Source organism: Diorhabda carinulata, chromosome 9 (genome assembly GCF_026250575.1).
Source record: "Diorhabda carinulata isolate Delta chromosome 9, icDioCari1.1, whole genome shotgun sequence".
NCBI lineage: Eukaryota > Metazoa > Arthropoda > Insecta > Coleoptera > Chrysomelidae > Diorhabda > Diorhabda carinulata.
In genome coordinates, this window is record NC_079468.1 from 1,903,771 (window position 1) to 1,922,972 (window position 19,202).

The window sequence follows — 19,202 nt, forward strand, 5'->3', positions numbered from 1 at the left end:
CGGTTGTTTCAACGGTCACTTTGTTATCTAGTCGACAGATTTGATTCACTTTAATACTTTCCCTCTGAAAATATTAATGACGCATGTTAATTTATGGCCATTTTGTTATCTAATTGACAGATGTGACTCTTCCTAGCGCTGCCAGAAAAGGTTATGACAGATGTTAATTGACGGCCATTTTTTTATATAATTGACAGAAAAAGTATTTTACAAAAATTTATTATAAATATTTTCACAATTGTTTCAAATTTGTACATTAGGACGCTTCAAACTGTGGTGGCGCCAAGGATTGATAAAGCTTCGTAACAGCAGTTTGTACGATCTGTTGAAACGTTTCGTCAGTCTGGCATTTTACGTCCTATAAAAAATCAAAGCCGGTAAATAGAATGATATTATCTATAAATATCTAAACAAAATTAACAATATATGATAGTCGACTAAAAAAAATTTATATTTTTGGAATAATATAGACTATTTTAAGGACCTTCATCACAAATCTAACTGATAATTTAATTTGTTCGTCAAAAACTTTACCAATAATGTCATTGTCAATCAACACTAACTTACGTATGATGTAATGGTTTGTGATTATTAGTCGCTAAAAACCTTACAGATAATTTAATCGTCGTTCGCTAAAAATCTTATCAATAAAGTAGCTGTCATTCAACGAAAATGTGACACTCGCTAAAAACCTTACTGACAATATAAATGTCATAGTTGTCATTGATAATGACAGTCGAGTTATTTATATATATATATATTAGTTGTAATAATTTTACAAATTATTGGAGTGCTAATTATGGAACGTAAAGATAAAAATGATTCGATAATAATATAATTTATAGTGAAATCCATTATCTACGCATATTTAAAGAAACTCATACTCTATTAAAATCATTTAAAGGTTAGTAAAATATTTTTTGATAAAAATAATTGTTTACTTACCAAATTAGCTAGATCTATATCAGCTCGATTATCATTAACGGTTACGTACAATTTATCTCCTTTAAATAATTTCGGTACCGAATCTTCACCAAACATATCTTGCAACATTTCGATTAAACATTCCTATAAAAATATTAAATTCACCGAGTTTACGAAGAAATACATGAACAATAAACCGAAATTATTGTTTTCTTTGAACAATTTAAGGTCAATAACATAAAATTTTTACTGTATAATGCTAATTATCACACTAGGAGCGTAGGTGAGACTATCACTGTTAATTTAACTAAATTTTCACGGAAATTAATGCAAATTGACAAATACCTACCTTAAAGTGCATCTTATCAATTTTGACTGAAGTGGTTGTACTTTTTACTGGTATATCCAACAAATCTGCTTGTAAAATTGCGGCTACTATCGCGTCTGCGTACATATCGTTTACTGGATTAGCTACCCACTGAAAATATTAATTTACCTCTTCTATATATCTACATAATTGAAAAAATCGACCCAAACATACCTCCAATGTAACAACTTTATGTTCAATGGTGATATCAACAGCATTGAAAGCTCTCATCTTCTTTTCACCGTCTATAGACTCTAAAAGACCAGCGACTTGCGATATCATGTACCTGAGGACGCCACTGTTTCCTGAATAATGCAAACTTTGCCTCTGCATTATATGACTTATACTTAAATCCGTATATTCTGAAATGTAGAAACATATCTCTCACATAGGATTTATCGATGCTGGATGACTATAAAGAAAACTATACCCAAGAATATAAGTAGAAATTACGTGTAAAGTCAAGCTTCAGAAAAAAAACTATCCTCTAAACAAAAACAATATGTAGTACTATATGGAAAAGAAACAGTTCAAATAGAAAGAAATCATGAAAGCTTTTAAGATGTTACTCTAAAGTATAATGTCACACATCACATGAGAACGACTTAAGTACAAGCCATAATTGGTAGAGAAAATACTGTATACTGTTAGGACTACCTTCTAATAGTGTACAATAACCTATCAGGCTCTGTAGACTTCCCAGAGAAATAGAAAGAAGCAAGACTGGTAGTGCTACATAATAGGAACAAACCATTAGAGAAGCCATCATCATTTAGACCCGTTTTGATCAATTTTAAAAATTATTCCTGATGAACAAAAGATTTTTTTGCAATTTTGATTATAAAAAATGACCCAAACCTCAAAAACTCAGAAGATCGACTAATAGAACCATGGAGAGAATATTTCCTAGTATCATAAGGCCATAATCAAACCAAATAAAATTTTTTTATAATAAATAGAAACAGAATAATAATATAAATAAAGATGCTGGGAGTGTGGAAAGAATCTAGGAAATAAAAAAAATTAGAACTAAGAGCACTGAAACTGATGAAAATTGATTAAAAAATCGTACCTTAAAAGAAATTTTGATAGTTAGACATCTAAAACCCACTCAACAACCCTTCTAACCTTCTATTATACTACTGATGCCCGTATGTAAAAATTAACCAAAAAATTTGCCAAAAGGAATCGGCTACGAATTGAAAATTTTCCAAAAATGAAATATCCAAACATCATTTCATAATATAAACACTCAACTACCAAAAAATTAATATTTCCTATAAAAACAAATAATTTTGGAATACAATAGGCAGAAGAACATCAGCTGACACCCTATAGAATTAAATTTCAAGTCCCATAAAAATAATAACCTGAAAAATCAAAAAAATGTAATTAAATAAAAAAACTCACTTGGTAAGTCCTCAGCAGATAGAACGTGATAGTTAAAATTCCTCTTCACCAAGATCCCATTGATAGTTTTACCTGGTTGAGGTTCATCGACTGCTAATTGCCCCATAACTTTGGCAGTTTTTTCCCCTCTAAAATACAATTCAACTGAATGCGTATTCCTGGGATTGTACAAATTTATATTCGTGTTTGGATCGTCTTCGTATTCTCTTTGTAATGCAGCCTTTAGACGATTCATTTCGTTTTGTTCACCATGTACCAAAACCTACAAAAAAAATATCAACACGAATTAAATCAAAAACAAGTGATTTACTTACCACGTGGGGCGGTTTTAACATCCTAATAAATTCACTAGTTTGTTGATAATCCGTATGGGCAGAAAACGATATGTAATCTACAGACATCTTTAGGGGTAATTTTTGACCGATCATGGTAGTAATTTCTTCCGGTTCTGATAATACGGTTTTAGCTAAGGTACCTTCGACACAATAACCAGCAATTATGACACCGTTTTTCGGTTCCGTACACCAATTTTCGAATAACTCTCTTGATAAACCGCTCTGCATCATACCAGGAGATGCCATTATCACGCATGGTCCTATATCTTCAAAATGATCGATTCCCTTAAAAAAATTATTCGTACCTCAATATTTACATCATATATTATCCTGAAAGTGAAATTGCACTACTCAATACATAAAAAGAACGAATTTTTTTTACATAATTCAACCTTTTTTAATAACTAAATTTTTTATAACTTTCAGTAATAATTTATGGAGTCAAATGAGTATTTTTAATGATATAAAGCGATTAACCAAAACTGTGTTTCATTTGCACAAGAATAATTATTAGACATACGTAACAATGTCTTTACGTTCAAGTTGAATATGCTAAAAAGAGATAACAATATAATCGACAAGCAAATCCACTTAGTTAAACATTGACATATTTTATGGTTATGTCGATTTTTTTTCATTATTAAACATTATTTAAGGAATTGTTTGAATCAAAGACATGATTGAAATCAATTTTTTTAAGAGCTCTATTAACCTTTCCTTTTGTGTAAATATAAATCTAATATATTTACAATTTCTAACCACGTTTTTTAAATTATGTCTAAAATATCGTCGCGCGGGAACTTAAGAATACATATTTATTTCACTAATTATTAATTGCATCAACTAAAAAGGATTTATTGTAAATACAAGTTTAATACTTTCATTGAAATTATTTTCATGGTGAAATAAGCAGAAATATATTTACAAAATGTACAAAGACAAAGTTAATTCCTAATTTAGAAGAATCTTCAATGTCAATTGGTTAAAAGTCAAATAATATCAAGTTTAGGGATACATTTATAAAACTAGAACTATTAAGAATCGAAACAGAAATATTTATGTCGTTAATCAAATTAGAGTTAATATTAAAAATATAAAGAGAGAGTTGAGTTTATTCAAATGAACCCGACCTGCTGATAGAGAGAGAAAGAACATCCGTGTACCACTCCGTATCTCTTTCTACTCTATTCCTAACCTAACCTAACCCTATTCTGATTAATTAGCCATGACGTCGAAGAATAAAAAGGTTTGATTTTAATGGCGTAGTAAAAAGAGATAGTGAATGGTAAGTCGATGCTCTTTCTCTCTCTTTCAATAGTACAATTCCATTTACATGTCGCTCTCTATCTATCTTTAGTATGAGGAAAAGCATTAGAAAATTCCCGTGCAGAGGATTGGAGAAATTGCTTCGAGAAAATAGATATTGTATCAATAATATCAAAAACAAATAAAGAGATTTCCGATTCGAAATTTGATTGACCAAAAAATATTTTTTTGTAATTTATTTTTCAGTTGCATATTAATAATGTATGCTTAAAAATTTATTAATCATAATAATTAATAAAGAATAATAAACATTTTTTTGATACTTTAATCTGTAGTACTATTAAAAAATATATAACAAAATAGTTTTATAATTTAGTAAAAATACCGACCTTAGGAATATTAGTCATAACGTTAATCTGTCATTTCAAATTGATTTAGTTGTAAATCAGTAAAGATTCGTTTGTTTTTAATGTACATTGTATAGAAATGTTTATTTTCAAATATAAAAAAGATAAATGTTAGATTTGATATTAGTTTTAATATTTTTAAGTTTCAAACTATTTCTGTACTAATCAATAGCAATCTATTAAAATTAAAAATAAACGATTTTATCTTCGAGTGGGAAGGAAAAAACGTATCGTATTGATAAAAAAAAATATTTTCAGTTTTGTAGCCCACAAGTTGTTTAAAAAACTTTTTTTTTCCCAATAACAATGACCAAAGGTAAGAATTTATATTATTTAACGATCTAATTGATTTATAGGTTAGGTTTTATAAACAATTATTAGAAACTTATGAAACAGTTTTAAATTTTATAAAAAAAAACAATAAATGATAATTTATTATTTACATTATTGAAAACAACTTTTTGTTAAATAACTTTCCCATTAAAAACTTGGTAGTAGCTAATCATAACATACTACGGACATTTCGATTTCTTCAATAACGATTTTAGTAATACTATTTGGATATTTTTGTCTCAAGATTTATTTTTTATAATAACATATTGTTTAAACACCAACACTCACAATTACACTGCCTGACACGCCAAATTATCATCCTCAGAGACTGTAATTGCGAGTGTTTGTGTAATGGAAGTATAACTTGTGTTGTTTGAAGGAAGGCCATCAAAAAAGTTTTCAAGAAAAAAAGAAGGTTGAAGCAGGGGGACTCTTTATCCACTTCACTTTGTCACCTCACATTGGAAATAATCATAAGAAATGTGCAAATACAGACACAAGATTTAATCTATCACAAGTCTAGCAGACAATCCGGGGGGAATAGGAAAAAGTCTGTAGTAGATTAGAAAGTCTAAATACACGGAAATGGAACGCCAAAGGAAGAATCAGGTGGAAAACTGACCTTTCAGGACGGAATATCATTTTCAAAAAATAGAGTCAACTATCTAGGAAAACTGATTACGAATAGCAAAAGGTAGTAGAACAATAGGGTCCTTGAATAATATCCTGAAACGAAAAAATGAATCTCCAAAGTGACAAAAATAAGATTATACAAAACCAGGATTAGACCAATTGTACTGTATAGGTTCAAGTTCTGGGTACTAACCCAGAAGAGGGCTGAAAAGTCTGGGAAAGGAAAGTACCGGGAGGTGTGAAAATGAACAATGAATCATGGACAAGGAGGACAAATATAGAGCTGAAAGAAATATATAACAAGCTAAGTAACTAGAGAGGGCATGTAAACAGAATTGCCAACGAGAGCATTTATTGAGGTGTACGGAATTAGAAGAAGAGGCAAGCCAAAAAAGAATTGGATAGGAGAGGAGATAAAAATTAGAGGACAGAGAGAACAAAACAAAGTGTAAAGAATTAGGTGATTGGATTACTTGAACAGAATGTATGTAAATAGAATTTCCAAGAGAGATAGAAGGAATTAGAAGAAAAAATAAATGAATAGGAGAGGAGTAAGAATAGCTTAGTGGAGAGAATAGATAAAAGAACAGAAATTGATAGTAAAGAAAGTAAAACAGAACAGAGCTTGAAATATATATTTTGTAAATTCAAGACCTGAATTTTTGTAATATTTATATAGGTGAATTGGAACGAAGTGTTTGCCAGCTGGATTATGAACGTTTACGTAGTGGGATTGTGGCAAAATTAAACTACAAAGTGTACTAACTATGATATATTTCCGAGCAGTTCCACACGATGAATACATAAGTATTCGAAAACTCGGAAATATATTAGAGTTAGTACACTTTAGTGTTTAATTTTGCCATAATTCCACTACGTAAACGCTCTTATATATAGAGGATTATAGAAACTTGTTTAATTTTAAGGTTATGTAATTTTATTTTTGTTTAATATTGAAAGGAATTTTTAATTTGAACTGTATACAAGTGGAAAATATTGAAAACCTGCCAATGGGAATTGTGATAATATAATCAGCTAATTTTTTTCTCATAATCGGGCTTATTAGAATGTTCTTAAAATGTTTGATGAGGAAATAACGTCTTCTTGTAGCTATTTCGAGAAATTTATTTGATTTGTTAAAAAAAAGTAGTTTGGTTGATTAGTCACTGCCAAAATTAAACATTATTTTATTGTCAAATAGTCGAAGGCCCAGAGCAAAAAAAGTAGGTTCATAACGCAAAATTTTTTTTTGGAATATCATCGGGGGCGTCCCCTGAATGTAAATTTAATTGGGCGTCAGCCGCCATCTTGAAAAACACGTTTTATCGAATATCTCGCGAACCATACATCGTAGCACAAAAATAATGGAGATCATTTTTATAGATAATCATTTTTTCCATCTTTTTTATTTGAAACTTTTTTTCGTATATCGCTCAGATTTTTAATTATAGCGCTCCAAAGTTGAATAATTGCACATTGTGAAAACCTATGGGTTAGTCACTGCCAAAATTAAACATTATTTTATTGTCAAATAGTCGAAGGCCCAGAGCAAAAAAAGTAGGTTCATAACGCAAAATTTTTTTTTGGAATATCATCGGGGGCGTCCCCTGAATGTAAATTTAATTGGGCGTCAGCCGCCATCTTGAAAAACACGTTTTATCGAATATCTCGCGAACCATACACCGTAGGACAAAAATAATGGAGATCATTTTTATAGATAATTATTTTTTCCATCTTTTTTATTTGAAACTTTTTTTCGTATATCGCTCAGATTTTTAATTATAGCGCTCCAAAGTTGAATAATTGCACATTGTGAAAACCTATGGGTTAGTCACTGCCAAAATTAAACATTATTTTATTGTCAAATAGTCGAAGGCCCAGAGCAAAAAAAGTAGGTTCATAACGCAAAATTTTTTTTTGGAATATCATCGGGGGCGTCCCCTGAATGTAAATTTAATTGGGCGTCAGCCGCCATCTTGAAAAACACGTTTTATCGAATATCTCGCGAACCATACACCGTAGGACAAAAATAATGGAGATCATTTTTATAGATAATCATTTTTTCCATCTTTTTTATTTGAAACTTTTTTTCGTATATCGCTCAGATTTTTAATTATAGCGCTCCAAAGTTGAAAAATTGAATATTGTGAAAACCTATGGGTTATTTTAAAAAAAAAGATGAAAAAAATTATTGTCTATGTTTTACAAGATGGCGGTTGACGCGGGTGCCCCCTCCATGACGCCCAATTGGATTTAGATTTCCTGAAAATAGAAAAACCAAAAGAGATTTACTAAATTTAATAATTTTTCAGATGAGTAATAGTAGAAGAGAAGCAAAAAAACCTTGGATCGATACTTTTACATCGTTTTTAGAAAAAAACAGGGGTTTCGTAATCCTGTTTTTCTGTTTACCAGCCAGCTTCGTTTTCGATTTAATTTTGATATCTAAAAAGATGCTACTTCGAAAATTCTTCGCCGATCCAAAACTACACGATAAACGCGTACAAATTATACAGAGAGAAGTAAAAAAGTGGAATTCGTTACCTAAAGAACAACGGAAACTATTATGTACCTCAAGACCGAATTGGATGAGTTTATCGCTAACTTTTTTCAAAAAAGAACACTGCCACCAAATCGACGTCGACCTCGACGACATACTGGAACTAGACGAAACGAACATGACGGTCAAAGTCGAACCGATGGTTACCGTCGGAGATATAACCAAATATCTAATACCGAAAGGCTATACTTTGGCGGTAACCCTAGAAATAGCGGACGCCACGTTGGGCGGTTTAGCGATGGGCGCCGGAATGACGACCCGCTCCCATATAGCAGGTTTATACCACGAAAACGTAATTTCCTACGAAGTAGTACTGGGAAATGGGAATTTAGTGACCGCTTCCTGCACCGAAAACAAAGATCTGTACGGATGCCTCCCGATGTCGCACGGCAGCTTGGGATTCGTGGTAGCGCTCACGCTTAGAATAATCAAAACCAAACCCTACGTTAAAATCAATTACGTGCCGGTTAAGGGGCTGAACAATTATTGCGACATGATCCGATTACTGTCCGGCGACAAGGGACCCGATTACCCCGTAGCCGATTTCGTCGAAGCCACCATTTTCGATAGGAACGAAGCCGTCGTGATGACGGGAACCTTCTCGGATCTCGATAAAAATTTGAGGGTCAACAACGTGAATCGTTGGTACAAACCTTGGTTTTATAAGTACGTCGAAACGTTTCTGAAGAAGGGTAAACATACGGAGCTGGTCCCTTTGAGGGAGTATTTGCTGCGTCACAACAGGGCCATATTTTGGGTGGCGGAATCCGCGATTCCGTTCGGTAACAACGTTCTGTTTAGATTTTTGTTCGGTTGGTTGCTTCCCCCCAAACCGGCCTTCCTGAAATACACCACAACGCCCGCAATCAGGAAATCGACTATAACGAAACTAGTTTTCCAAGACGTCGTGCTTCCGATGAGGAAACTGGAAGATCAGATCGATTTGTCCGAGAAATTGTTCGGTGTTTATCCGCTTTTGGTGTATCCGTGTAAAATTTTCGATCGGGGATTCGGTTTCGGTCAATTGAAACGGCCCCGCGGGGATTATCTGGTGGATGGTACCGATTACGCCATGTACAACGATTTGGGGATCTATGGAGTACCCGGTTACGTTAAGAACCGCGAGAAATACAATCCGGTGGAAGCTATTAGGGAAATGGAGAAATTCGCTAGGGATGTCGGGGGGTTTTCGTTTTTATACGCCGATATATTTATGGATAGGGAGGAATTCGAGCGGATGTTCGATTTGGGGTCTTACGAGATTGTTAGGAAGAAATATGGCGCCGAAGAAGCTTTTCCTCATTTGTACGATAAAGTCAAACCGGAAATTGATGTGTTCCAAATTGGGAGACTGTGTAAAGTCGATTGAATTTAGATTAGTAATTTTCTAACAAAAAAAAACGATATATTGGGGAATACAGCAAATTTTGGAGAAAATATCGAACTATAGGTTTGTTGTTGGTAGTTGCACTGGAACTGCACTAAACCGGACCGGTGCAGGCTAGTTGACTATTGTATTTGAGGTTATATGATGTGATTCGTGTCTTGTAGTATCTGCAATAATGGAAAATAGACTTTTTGATCATTTACACTGACTATAGATTCACTGCGAGCAGTACGGTGAATTAGAACATCGACACTAGCGCTGGTTCTGCTACAAAGAACGCTTTAGTGTAAATTAGTCCTGCCAGGGCATCTACTAAGAACAAACCTCACAAATCCAAGTTTTCGAGTTCCACCCATCATCATGGAAATGGGAAAAGAAAGTTAAAATTATCTTCTAGTTTTCCTGATGATGGGAAGAACATTTTTCGAAACCCAATTTTCCAAAATTTGCTGCAATTCCCAATATTTTATTTTTTTTGTCCTAACTAGTCAGTAAAGACTACTAGTCTTGGTATGTACATATAGGGCGCGAAAAACATCCCTTAAAGTACTTTTTTTCATTTGAAGAATCGAATAATTGTATAAATCGTTTAGGGATTGTAATATATAAATTAATCGTTAAAAAAAAAATAAAAGAGGGAGAGAATAGGGCGGTGCAAAAAATTGTTTTAAAGTTTTAATAAACCCACCCCCTTCCCAGGCTACATTTAGTCATCTTAACTATTGATTTTTATGAAACCATAGACAAAGGTCGTTAAATTTGATTTAAACTTGAAAATGAATGGTTAAAAGGGCTTGGAAGGGGGGGTGTTGAAACTTTCGAGCAATTTTTTACATTGTCCCTATTTTATTTCAAACAATTATTCGATTCTTCAAACGAAAAAAAGTACTCCGCGTCCTATATATACATACCAAGACTAGTAGTCTTTACTGACTAGTAAGAACAAAAAAAAACAATATATATAGTTTAATGAAAAATTATCATTTTCCAAAATTTGCTACAATTCCCAATATACTGTTTTTTTTTGTTCTTACTAGTCAGTAAAGACTACTAGTCTTGGTATGTATATATAGAGCGCGGAAACCATCCCTCAAAGTACTTTTTTCGTTTTAAGAATCAAAATTGTTTGAAATAAAATAGGGACAACGTACAAAATTGGTCGGAAGTTTCAACACCCCCCTTTCCAACCCATTTCAACCATTCTTTTTCAAGTTTCGATCAAATTTAACGACCTTTGTCTATGGTTTCATAAAAATCAATAGTTAATATGGCTAAAAGGAGCCGGGGAAGGGGGTTGGTTTATTAAAACTTTAAAACACATTTTTGCACCGCCCTATTCTCTCCCTCTTTTATTTTTTTTAACGATTAATTTATATATTACAATCCCTAAACGATTTATACAATTATTCGATTCTTCAAACGAAAAAAGTACTTTAAGGGATGTTTTTCGCGCCCTATATATACATACCAAGACTAGTAGTCTTTACTGACTAGTAAGAACAAAAAAACAATATATATAGTTTAATGAAAAGTTGCCATTTTCCAAAATTTCCTGCAGTCCCCAATATATTGTTTTATTTTTGTTCTTACTAGTCAGTAAAGACTACTAGTCTTGGTATGTATATATACAGCGCGGAAACCATCTCTTCAATTCCTTTTTTTTTTCATTTGAAGACTCAAATAACGATACCTGAGGAGTGTAACCTAATCTAGATGATCACCTTTATATTTTTTTATTGTTAATAAATTTATTTTTTCGAAATTTCAATAGTTTTTATTAATACTCACCTTTAAATTCGAAATATGTTTAAAAACGAAAGGGTTATTGATGGCGATCTGTCTTTTTATTTTATCGTTCATTGCATTTATGTAAGTTTGATAAACCGCCATGCATTTTTTCGCCAAAGATGATGCGTAGTATATGGGAATGTCGTGAAGTTCGGGATGTTGACTCCAATATTCATCTACAAAAATTTTTATAACTACGAGGGTGGTTCAAATAAAAAACGTTATGTTCCAATAAAAGAGCAAGATTTGAATTACACGCCATGTTTGACAGTTATTTCACTAAGCACTTAAGACAATCACATTCACAACCACTTAATCTAGAGCGTTATAATCATAAACCCAAGTTGAGATAAATGGTGGTGCTGGTGTATTAAAAATGTGACATTACTGTTGAAGCCTGAAACATTTACTATATGAAAATATCGAAATTATATCCCTCACCTAGTATAAGTAAAAGTTCTTGAGCTCTTCCTAGTGCAAATACAGGTATTAGACACCTGCCTCCTCTATTTACAATATCATGTACTAATGAAGTAAATCTTGTTTCCCGATCTTCTCTTTTTTCGTGTATATGTGTCCCATACGTTGATTCCTATATTAAAAATGAAACTGTTCGAATAAAATATTGAAAAAAAAATCAAATACCCTACAGTAATTAAAATATCAGGATGAACCGTTGGAATTTCTGCTGCCATTAAATGTCTATCTTCTTGTCTGGAAAAATCTCCTGTATATAAAATCTACAAATATAAATTAATGAAATTGAATATTAAACAGAAATAATAAACACTAACTTTTACACCAGCAATTTCTAACATAAACATAGCGGCTCCTAGCACATGTCCGGCATTATAAGCCCAGAATTTAATCCCTAAAACATCTTTTTCCTCGTGGAAATTTATAGTTTCAATTTTATCCATACTGGCTTCTAAATCTGCTTCGGTGTACAACATCTGTTCGGTAGCTATATTACTACAAATCTTATATTACTAACTTGACGAAAAATTTGATCTAATTCTTACCTGACTTTTATATAGTCAGATAATAACCACCTATAGATAGCTTTAGTTGCGTGGGTCATAAAACAACGTCCTTTAAAACTTGTTTTCAATAAAAACCACGGTAAAGCCCCACAATGATCTAAATGGAAACTAAAAGAAATTATTAAAAGGAACTAAACTTTTGATAATATGCTTACTTACTGCGAAATGAGAAGTAAATCGATTTCATCTGCTTCTATTAAATCTACGAAAGGTAATGCGTCCATTCCTGATAAACCAGGATGAATACCACAATCAAGCTACAACAAAAAAATTTGTTAATTGATGTTTTATTTTAAAAAAAATACGTACCATAATTTTTTTTCCTTTAAATTCGATCATTATACAAGATCGCCCCACTTCTTGACCGGCTCCTCTATAAATATACTCGGATTTATAAATCAGTTTAATTTATATAAAATTGTACTTACAAAGGACGAATTATTAATTGATCACTTTCTTCAGAAGGAACTTGAGAGTCTTGTTTCCTTTTAAACATGTTTACACACTTAAATATATCTTATTAACAATATTATATTATAAAATGATTGTTTGCATATACAATAAGAGGGAAACAAAACATAACCTCAAATTCATAGACTATATATACAACTCGATTACTCAAACCTCAAGAGACTCATAACTCTTCTTTTTTAATAAAGCCAACGTATTTTATGCTTGTTTTATCACGTTTATAAAATCTTTTCAACTAGTTTTTTGTATAATTATGAATAATTAATATTATATTAATCATTAAATATTCTGAAATGTATTATTTAATATTATTTTTTTACAAATTCCTATACATTTATATGATTGTGGAAAATCTATTTACTTATAGTCTATGATCTGTTTTAATTTATGATACATTTATTTTAAATTATATTAAATTCTAAATTATAAACATTTGTATAATTAAAATGAAATTTAGAGCAGTTATTACAGATACAGCGGCAATGAGAGATTTTATGAGTAAGTTATAATAATTTATAACACTCGTATTTGATAATAAATTTTTATTATTGTTTTAGATATATCTTTAATATTATCAAAATTCTCTAAAGAATGTGTAATGAGAATATCAACGAGGAAAGTGTATTTTATTATCTCAGAAGAAGAATCTGGTCCTCGAAGACCGCTAGTATGGTGTGAACTACCTGTTAACTTTTACTTTGAAGAATATAGTGTTACCGGAGTTAATGAACAATACAATGAAATTTATTTGGAATTTTCAACAGGTTAGTGTTTAACTAAAACTATCATAAAGTTTCATATTAAAATATTTCAGCCTTACTTGCAAGATCATTATCAGTTTTAAAACAAACTGTAAAATCTTTTAAAATTAAACTAACTCATAAACAATCGCCTTGTCTTACTTTGGATATGGATATGGTAATAAATAGATAAATAATTTGAATATTTTATTGATAAATGTTGTTTAGGTGGCAGATGAGTTATCGAGTCAAGTTGTTCATGATATACCCGTGGAAGTTATTTCTAGAAAGCATTGGGGGGATTATGAAGAACCGAGGTTTAATGATTTTCACGTACTGCTTAGTTTTTTTGTCGTATAAAATACACAGTGTTGTCATTTATAGGTTACAATTTGTATGCCGAGTATAAAAGCCTTAAAAAACATCGTTGAACGATTGAGAAATATGAGCCATAGTTTAATAGTAAGCGCTAACCAAAATGGTAGGTTAACGTTTCAAATTAAAACAAATATAGTGAATATAGCAGCGCATTTTACGGATTTGAGCGTACAGAGTTTTGCTGGTGAGAATAATAATTGAACTATTGAAAATTTTCTTATACCCCCTGTATTTTCAGTTGGTCAAATTTCTTCTAATAACGATGATGAAGACGATGATTCTCAGTTGATTTCTTCGACTATCGATATTAAGAAATTTCTAATGTTTTTATCAGGTTTACAAATAAGTAATTGTAGGACGTTGTGTAGTATAGTACATGGTCAAATGGTGAAACTTTTCATGGAACAACCGGGGGCGCTTTCAATTCAAATATTTTTAACTGAAATGAGTGTGTAATTACTAAAAAAACAAAATAAATGTTATGGAAAAAGATACTGTGTTTTAATGGATTTGTATAAAAATTTTGTAACGCGCACCCCTCGTATTTTGATTTTGGAAAATCTAGAAATTATTCGATTTTAATGAATTTTTTTCAAATCTTTGTTTTTCCAAAAACAATTATTGGCTACGAAAATTTGATCTTTTTTTTTCATTTTGTTCATTTTTTAGTGCATTTATAATAAAACAGTAAAAAATGAAACCACAGTTTGAAAATCAACAATTAGACACTTAAAAATGAGAACTAAGTTTGAAAATAAGAAATTCCAAAGTGAAAAACGAGACCTGAGTTTGAAAATATCATTTTCAGCAATTAAAAATGACACCCAAGGTTAGAAATCGAAGTTTTAACACTTAAATATCAAGCTTAATTTTGCAAATCAAAATTACAACTAAAAATTAAGACCCTAAGTTATTTTAACACTGTGAACGTCATTTGTCATGGGGTATAACCTTGACCAAACGCAAATGATTTTAGTTTGTGATTTTAACATGTCAATTAAAGGGATCTATCAGTTATTTTAACTCTGGTAATGTCATCTGTCATGGAATATAACTTTGACCACACCCAAAGTGTCTTCTTCTATGATCTTGAGATGGAAATTGATTCGGTATCTATCAGTTATTTCAACACTGCTAACGTCACCTGTCATAAAATAACTGTGACTACACGCAATCTATTTAGGTCTATGATCTTGAGATGGAAATTGATTCGGCATCTATCAGTTTTTTCAACACTGTTAACGTCATCTGTCATATAAAATAACTGTGACTACACGCAATCTATTTAGGTCTATGATCATGAGATGAAAATTGATTCAGCATCTGTCAGTTATTTCAACACTGTTAACGTCATCTGTCATAGAATATAACTGTGACTACAGGTAATCTATTTTGGTCTGTGATTTTGCGATGGTGAACCATCCGGTTTACCAGTGACGTACTATTTATTTTTGGTATAAGTTAATTTAATTGAAATAATAAATATTTATTTTTTTATTATATAATTTTCAGTATAATTATATATTTTTCTTGATAAATAAATTAATTTTCTATCAAAATAGACGTTAAATCAAATCGATTTATCAAAAAAAAACATAAAAAGGTCAAAGAAGTAAAAAAATTTATTCGTATAATTCCAATTCCATTTTTTCTCGTCTCAAACACTCGAAATAACTGAAAAAAGGAAACTGAGTAAAAAAAAGTTTGATTTAAAGTGATTTATAGATAATTTAGATAAATGAAAAGCGAAATATTTCGAACAATATGACGAATAAGCGTTTGGAAGCGAAATTTTTTAAAAATTATCAGTTTTCGAAGCGTTTTTTTATGTCTACGGCACACCATCTAATACTCCACACACCAATAACAAAGGACACAACAAAACAAAAGCTTTTTTATATAAATACATATATTTATGAATAAAAAACACATATAAGTCACGGCTATAAGTAAATAAGAAAATTTTTTAAAAACGTTACAGACTTACACAGTACATTAAACACATTTTTTTCTGTATTAAAAAGTTTGGACCTCATATTTACAAATAGTCCCTATATTTCAACTAACCCACCCTGATTTTTGGAGATCTATTTGCCCTTCAAGAGTTTTGGCCAAATAGATGACGAAGAGTTGAGAAAGGGCTATGCCCAGAGCGATGCCCGCTATTGTGTATAAATTCCTTTCGGCCCAAGATCTCACTAATTCTATACAACCAGATGTCCATACTTTTTTACTTGCTTCGGCCACCTGTAAAAACGTCAGCAAAATATTATTAAACAAAAAAAAATTACACTTGAACTACTTTCAAGTTGATGTTAAGTAAATAATTGAAATGTTCTTAATAATTCCAACAAGTCATCTATCAATCAGATCCCGAATTTAAAAAAATAAGATCTTATTTTGAAAATATCAATTTCAGCAACAGAATCAACTTCCCGATGCTTGAAATCATTTGCCACAATTACCACCGGGTTCTTTAAAACGCACCTAAAGATGCTTTGCCTTTTCCCGGTCAAATTGAACCACTTGGGGGCGCCCTTTTTTGGTAACGATCTTGGACCCTTAATGACATGTCGCTATATTTGTTGTTTTTACTTATTTGCACTAAATTTTCATGTATATTCACAACCGGTTTGTTTTTAAACAAACCAAATTGAACAATTAAGAGTCATATCGATTAAATCATCTGTAAACGCTCATAGATCTTCAATAGGAATCAAAAATCTTTTTATATTACATAAAAACATAATATTTTCATAAAAAGACACTGAAACATTATTTATTTATTTGGAATTTTGTTATAAAACAGTTCGAGTGTCTTGTACTTTATTCTAACCTACATCTAAAGTTGAATGATTTATTATATGCGCATAAAATGGCTATTTAAACAGTTATAACTAATAAAGGTTGATCTGTGGCTTAATGACAGTTAGATTCCACTTACAGATAATGTTTGCACTCCATATCCGCACATGATATTGACCAGCCTAGAGCTGAGGTCTGTCGCATTCATACAACAAGAAAATGGTACACCACAACGTTCGACACTAGGGGAACTACAATTGAAATATTCATTTTTCGACCAGTCCATGTAACCTTCGGAGCTGAGTCCACAACATTTGAACTGAAAATATATTTAATATAAATAAAAAATTTCAATTTCTTATACACAATTTCACCTCTTGTTGAGCAAAGTCGATGAAATTCTGCAGATCTAAATCATCACGATAAGTATGTATAATTTTGTCGGTGAAATTTTCTTCTAGTACTGATTGCATTGAATGGGGGAAGACGAAACCGCCAATGGCTATTCCCATTTCCAATAGGAAGAAAATTAATAAACATAAAGAGTACTGAAATGAGAAGAAAAAAAAAATAGTTTAAAAACTGATAGTGTTTACTTTTGTTAACCCATTCCATGTTGGACAAAGATACCCCGTTTGAAGAACCGGACACAAACATCTAAGACACCATATCCACACCATTGGCGTCACAGACGATCCGCAGAGCCGTTGGTACATGGAGGAGGACGAAACAATAGAAGGTTCAAGCCAAAGCACCTGATCAGTCAATAAAAATCTTCCTGAAGCTCGAAATGTATCTCTCTGGTACACTGGGTTCGAACCTAGTGCCAGGAACTTGACTGCAAGCTCTCCATACCTCACCACCATCACTAGTCACTCAAAATCACAATTTTGAACAGTCCAAATCGTTTATCGAACTTGAATCACTAGCACGTTCTTCATTTTCACTTTCACTATAAATTTTAGATCAATTGATCTATTTAAACTTCATTTGAATAATATTACAAGGCAATGAGTTCACTACTACTAACGTACTTTTTGGAATGTTGATAAATTATAAGGGAAAATGTGACAAGTTTTATTCAAAGATAAACCAAGATGCTTAGTGCTTTAATTCCATTATAGTTGATCAGTTTGGTATGTAAATGGGTTAACTTTAAAAATTAAGTTTTTAAAAATGTGCAATTCATCATTTTACTTACGAATTTGAGCAAACACGTGTTTTCCCTGAGCGCTCCTAAACAGCCAGTGAAACTGACTATAAATACAACACAACCCATTATAATCATTAATAAAGATATGTTCAAAATGACGTCGTAGACATTTTCAAGTCGTATCCATCCTACCAGTTGTAATTTGTAAAAAAATGTATATAGACCAATACCAATCAAAAGGCCTCCACATAACTACAATAATTATACAAATTTGATTTTTAATTCGCAAAAATCAACTGAAACAAGGAACTTCAGTAGGATGAAAAGGGGGTTGGGAAGATTATGATTATAAATGTGTGGTATGATCTTGGATATTGGATACATTCACAAATAACATTTAAAACTGTAAACAAGACACTTAAAATACACGATTTACATGTTTTAGTAATAAAATTAATATTTTTATCATTTAAAATCTGTTTAATATAAAAAGAACGCAGTTCAACTTCCTGTAGGAGATAATTATGTCAAATATTGAATCTAAATATAAACATAAAAAAACCTTGTAAATTCAATTTCCTAATTATCAATTTAAACTTTTATTCCATGTAAACCGGAACTATTTATCAGTGAAATACAAAAAAAGGTTACAATACAAATGGAAACAATTATTATCAACAGATTATATACGCCTTAATTACTGACTCACCCAAAATACAAAGTTAAGTAGGAATATGAGATATTTCACACAAGGGCTGACGTGTGTGAAGTTACTAGTAGGTTGCCTTCTGTAATCCCTTCTATATGCTGTAGCCATAATTATTTTTAGTGTATTCGTTCCTAATGACTTTCTTTCTTATTGTGCCGTTGCACAACATCAATCGCAACACAGCATATGTGATAAAATAACACGATTATTATCAAAATTCACATAGAATATTTTTTTAATTTATAACAGTAACTAAAGAGAACAACAAAAATTTCTTTCTCTTTAAATTAGAACAGCTCATCTAATGGGAGTCTGAATATGGATTCTGACATTGACAGTTGATAGATAAACAAAAACATTTCTTCTTCTTTTATATTAACGTCAATATGGTTTTGTGGTTTATCAATACTTATTTTGGATGCGTGTCGTTAGATTACAAGGCTAATAGAGAAAAAGAAGAACAATACTTATTAGGTAAATGACAAATGTGTAT

The 19,202-nt window shown here is 31.4% G+C and overlaps 4 protein-coding genes across 5 annotated transcripts; 2 read left to right on the forward strand and 2 right to left on the reverse strand.

Annotated features, from left to right (window-relative positions):
• Nucleotides 1-167: 167 nt before the first annotated feature.
• On the reverse strand, nucleotides 168-13,060 carry LOC130897872 (cleavage and polyadenylation specificity factor 73). Its single transcript, XM_057806812.1, has 14 exons — nucleotides 12,882-13,060; nucleotides 12,763-12,826; nucleotides 12,613-12,710; nucleotides 12,433-12,561; nucleotides 12,205-12,382; nucleotides 12,061-12,150; nucleotides 11,852-12,002; nucleotides 11,411-11,586; nucleotides 3,016-3,321; nucleotides 2,702-2,963; nucleotides 1,466-1,653; nucleotides 1,274-1,402; nucleotides 946-1,068; nucleotides 168-358 (listed from the first exon to the last, which is right to left on the reverse strand). The coding sequence occupies exons 1-14, from the start codon at nucleotides 12,947-12,949 to the stop codon at nucleotides 257-259; spliced, it is 2,064 nt and encodes a 687-aa protein (XP_057662795.1). The 5' UTR covers nucleotides 12,950-13,060; the 3' UTR covers nucleotides 168-256.
• On the forward strand, nucleotides 654-11,384 carry LOC130897873 (delta(24)-sterol reductase-like). 2 transcript variants are annotated; one of them, XM_057806814.1, is made up of 2 exons: nucleotides 654-904; nucleotides 7,988-11,384. In XM_057806814.1, the coding sequence occupies exon 2, from the start codon at nucleotides 7,988-7,990 to the stop codon at nucleotides 9,602-9,604; it is 1,617 nt and encodes a 538-aa protein (XP_057662797.1). In that variant the 5' UTR covers nucleotides 654-904; the 3' UTR covers nucleotides 9,605-11,384. The 2 variants fall into 2 exon arrangements, with proteins under 2 accessions (XP_057662797.1, XP_057662796.1); XM_057806813.1 differs by lacking the exon at nucleotides 654-904 and adding an exon at nucleotides 4,702-5,025.
• Nucleotides 13,061-13,301: 241 nt separating the features above from the next.
• Nucleotides 13,302-14,519, forward strand: LOC130897893 (checkpoint protein HUS1). The gene is made up of 6 exons (XM_057806841.1): nucleotides 13,302-13,422; nucleotides 13,482-13,688; nucleotides 13,739-13,842; nucleotides 13,893-13,997; nucleotides 14,049-14,226; nucleotides 14,281-14,519. The coding sequence occupies exons 1-6, from the start codon at nucleotides 13,371-13,373 to the stop codon at nucleotides 14,496-14,498; spliced, it is 864 nt and encodes a 287-aa protein (XP_057662824.1). The 5' UTR covers nucleotides 13,302-13,370; the 3' UTR covers nucleotides 14,499-14,519.
• Nucleotides 14,520-15,651: 1,132 nt separating this feature from the next.
• On the reverse strand, nucleotides 15,652-19,060 carry LOC130897770 (tetraspanin-33-like). The gene is made up of 5 exons (XM_057806665.1): nucleotides 18,710-19,060; nucleotides 18,049-18,252; nucleotides 17,222-17,395; nucleotides 16,987-17,166; nucleotides 15,652-16,289 (listed from the first exon to the last, which is right to left on the reverse strand). Exons 1-5 carry the CDS (start codon nucleotides 18,815-18,817, stop codon nucleotides 16,101-16,103), a joined length of 855 nt encoding a protein of 284 aa, XP_057662648.1. The 5' UTR covers nucleotides 18,818-19,060; the 3' UTR covers nucleotides 15,652-16,100.
• Nucleotides 19,061-19,202: the final 142 nt, after the last annotated feature.

Excerpts from the sequence above, each read along its gene's own strand:
- LOC130897873 (XM_057806814.1), top strand. The coding sequence starts at position 7,988 with ATGAGTAATAGTAGAAGAGAAGCAAAAAAACCTTGGATCGATACTTTT.
- LOC130897872 (XM_057806812.1), bottom strand. The coding sequence starts at position 12,949 with ATGTTTAAAAGGAAACAAGACTCTCAAGTTCCTTCTGAAGAAAGTGAT. Across the intron at positions 12,827-12,881 it reads CAATTAATAATTCGTCCTTT|AGGAGCCGGTCAAGAAGTGG; the intron begins GTAAGTACAATT and ends GTATATTTATAG. Across the intron at positions 1,654-2,701 it reads ATCTGCTGAGGACTTACCAA|AATATACGGATTTAAGTATA; the intron begins GTGAGTTTTTTT and ends TCTACATTTCAG.
- LOC130897893 (XM_057806841.1), top strand. The coding sequence starts at position 13,371 with ATGAAATTTAGAGCAGTTATTACAGATACAGCGGCAATGAGAGATTTT. Across the intron at positions 13,689-13,738 it reads TTATTTGGAATTTTCAACAG|CCTTACTTGCAAGATCATTA; the intron begins GTTAGTGTTTAA and ends AAAATATTTCAG. Across the intron at positions 13,998-14,048 it reads CGAGGTTTAATGATTTTCAC|GTTACAATTTGTATGCCGAG; the intron begins GTACTGCTTAGT and ends TGTCATTTATAG.
- LOC130897770 (XM_057806665.1), bottom strand. The coding sequence starts at position 18,817 with ATGGCTACAGCATATAGAAGGGATTACAGAAGGCAACCTACTAGTAAC. Across the intron at positions 17,396-18,048 it reads ACACGTGTTTGCTCAAATTC|TACTCTTTATGTTTATTAAT; the intron begins GTAAGTAAAATG and ends TTCTCATTTCAG. Across the intron at positions 16,290-16,986 it reads ATGGAGTGCAAACATTATCT|GTGGCCGAAGCAAGTAAAAA; the intron begins GTAAGTGGAATC and ends ACGTTTTTACAG.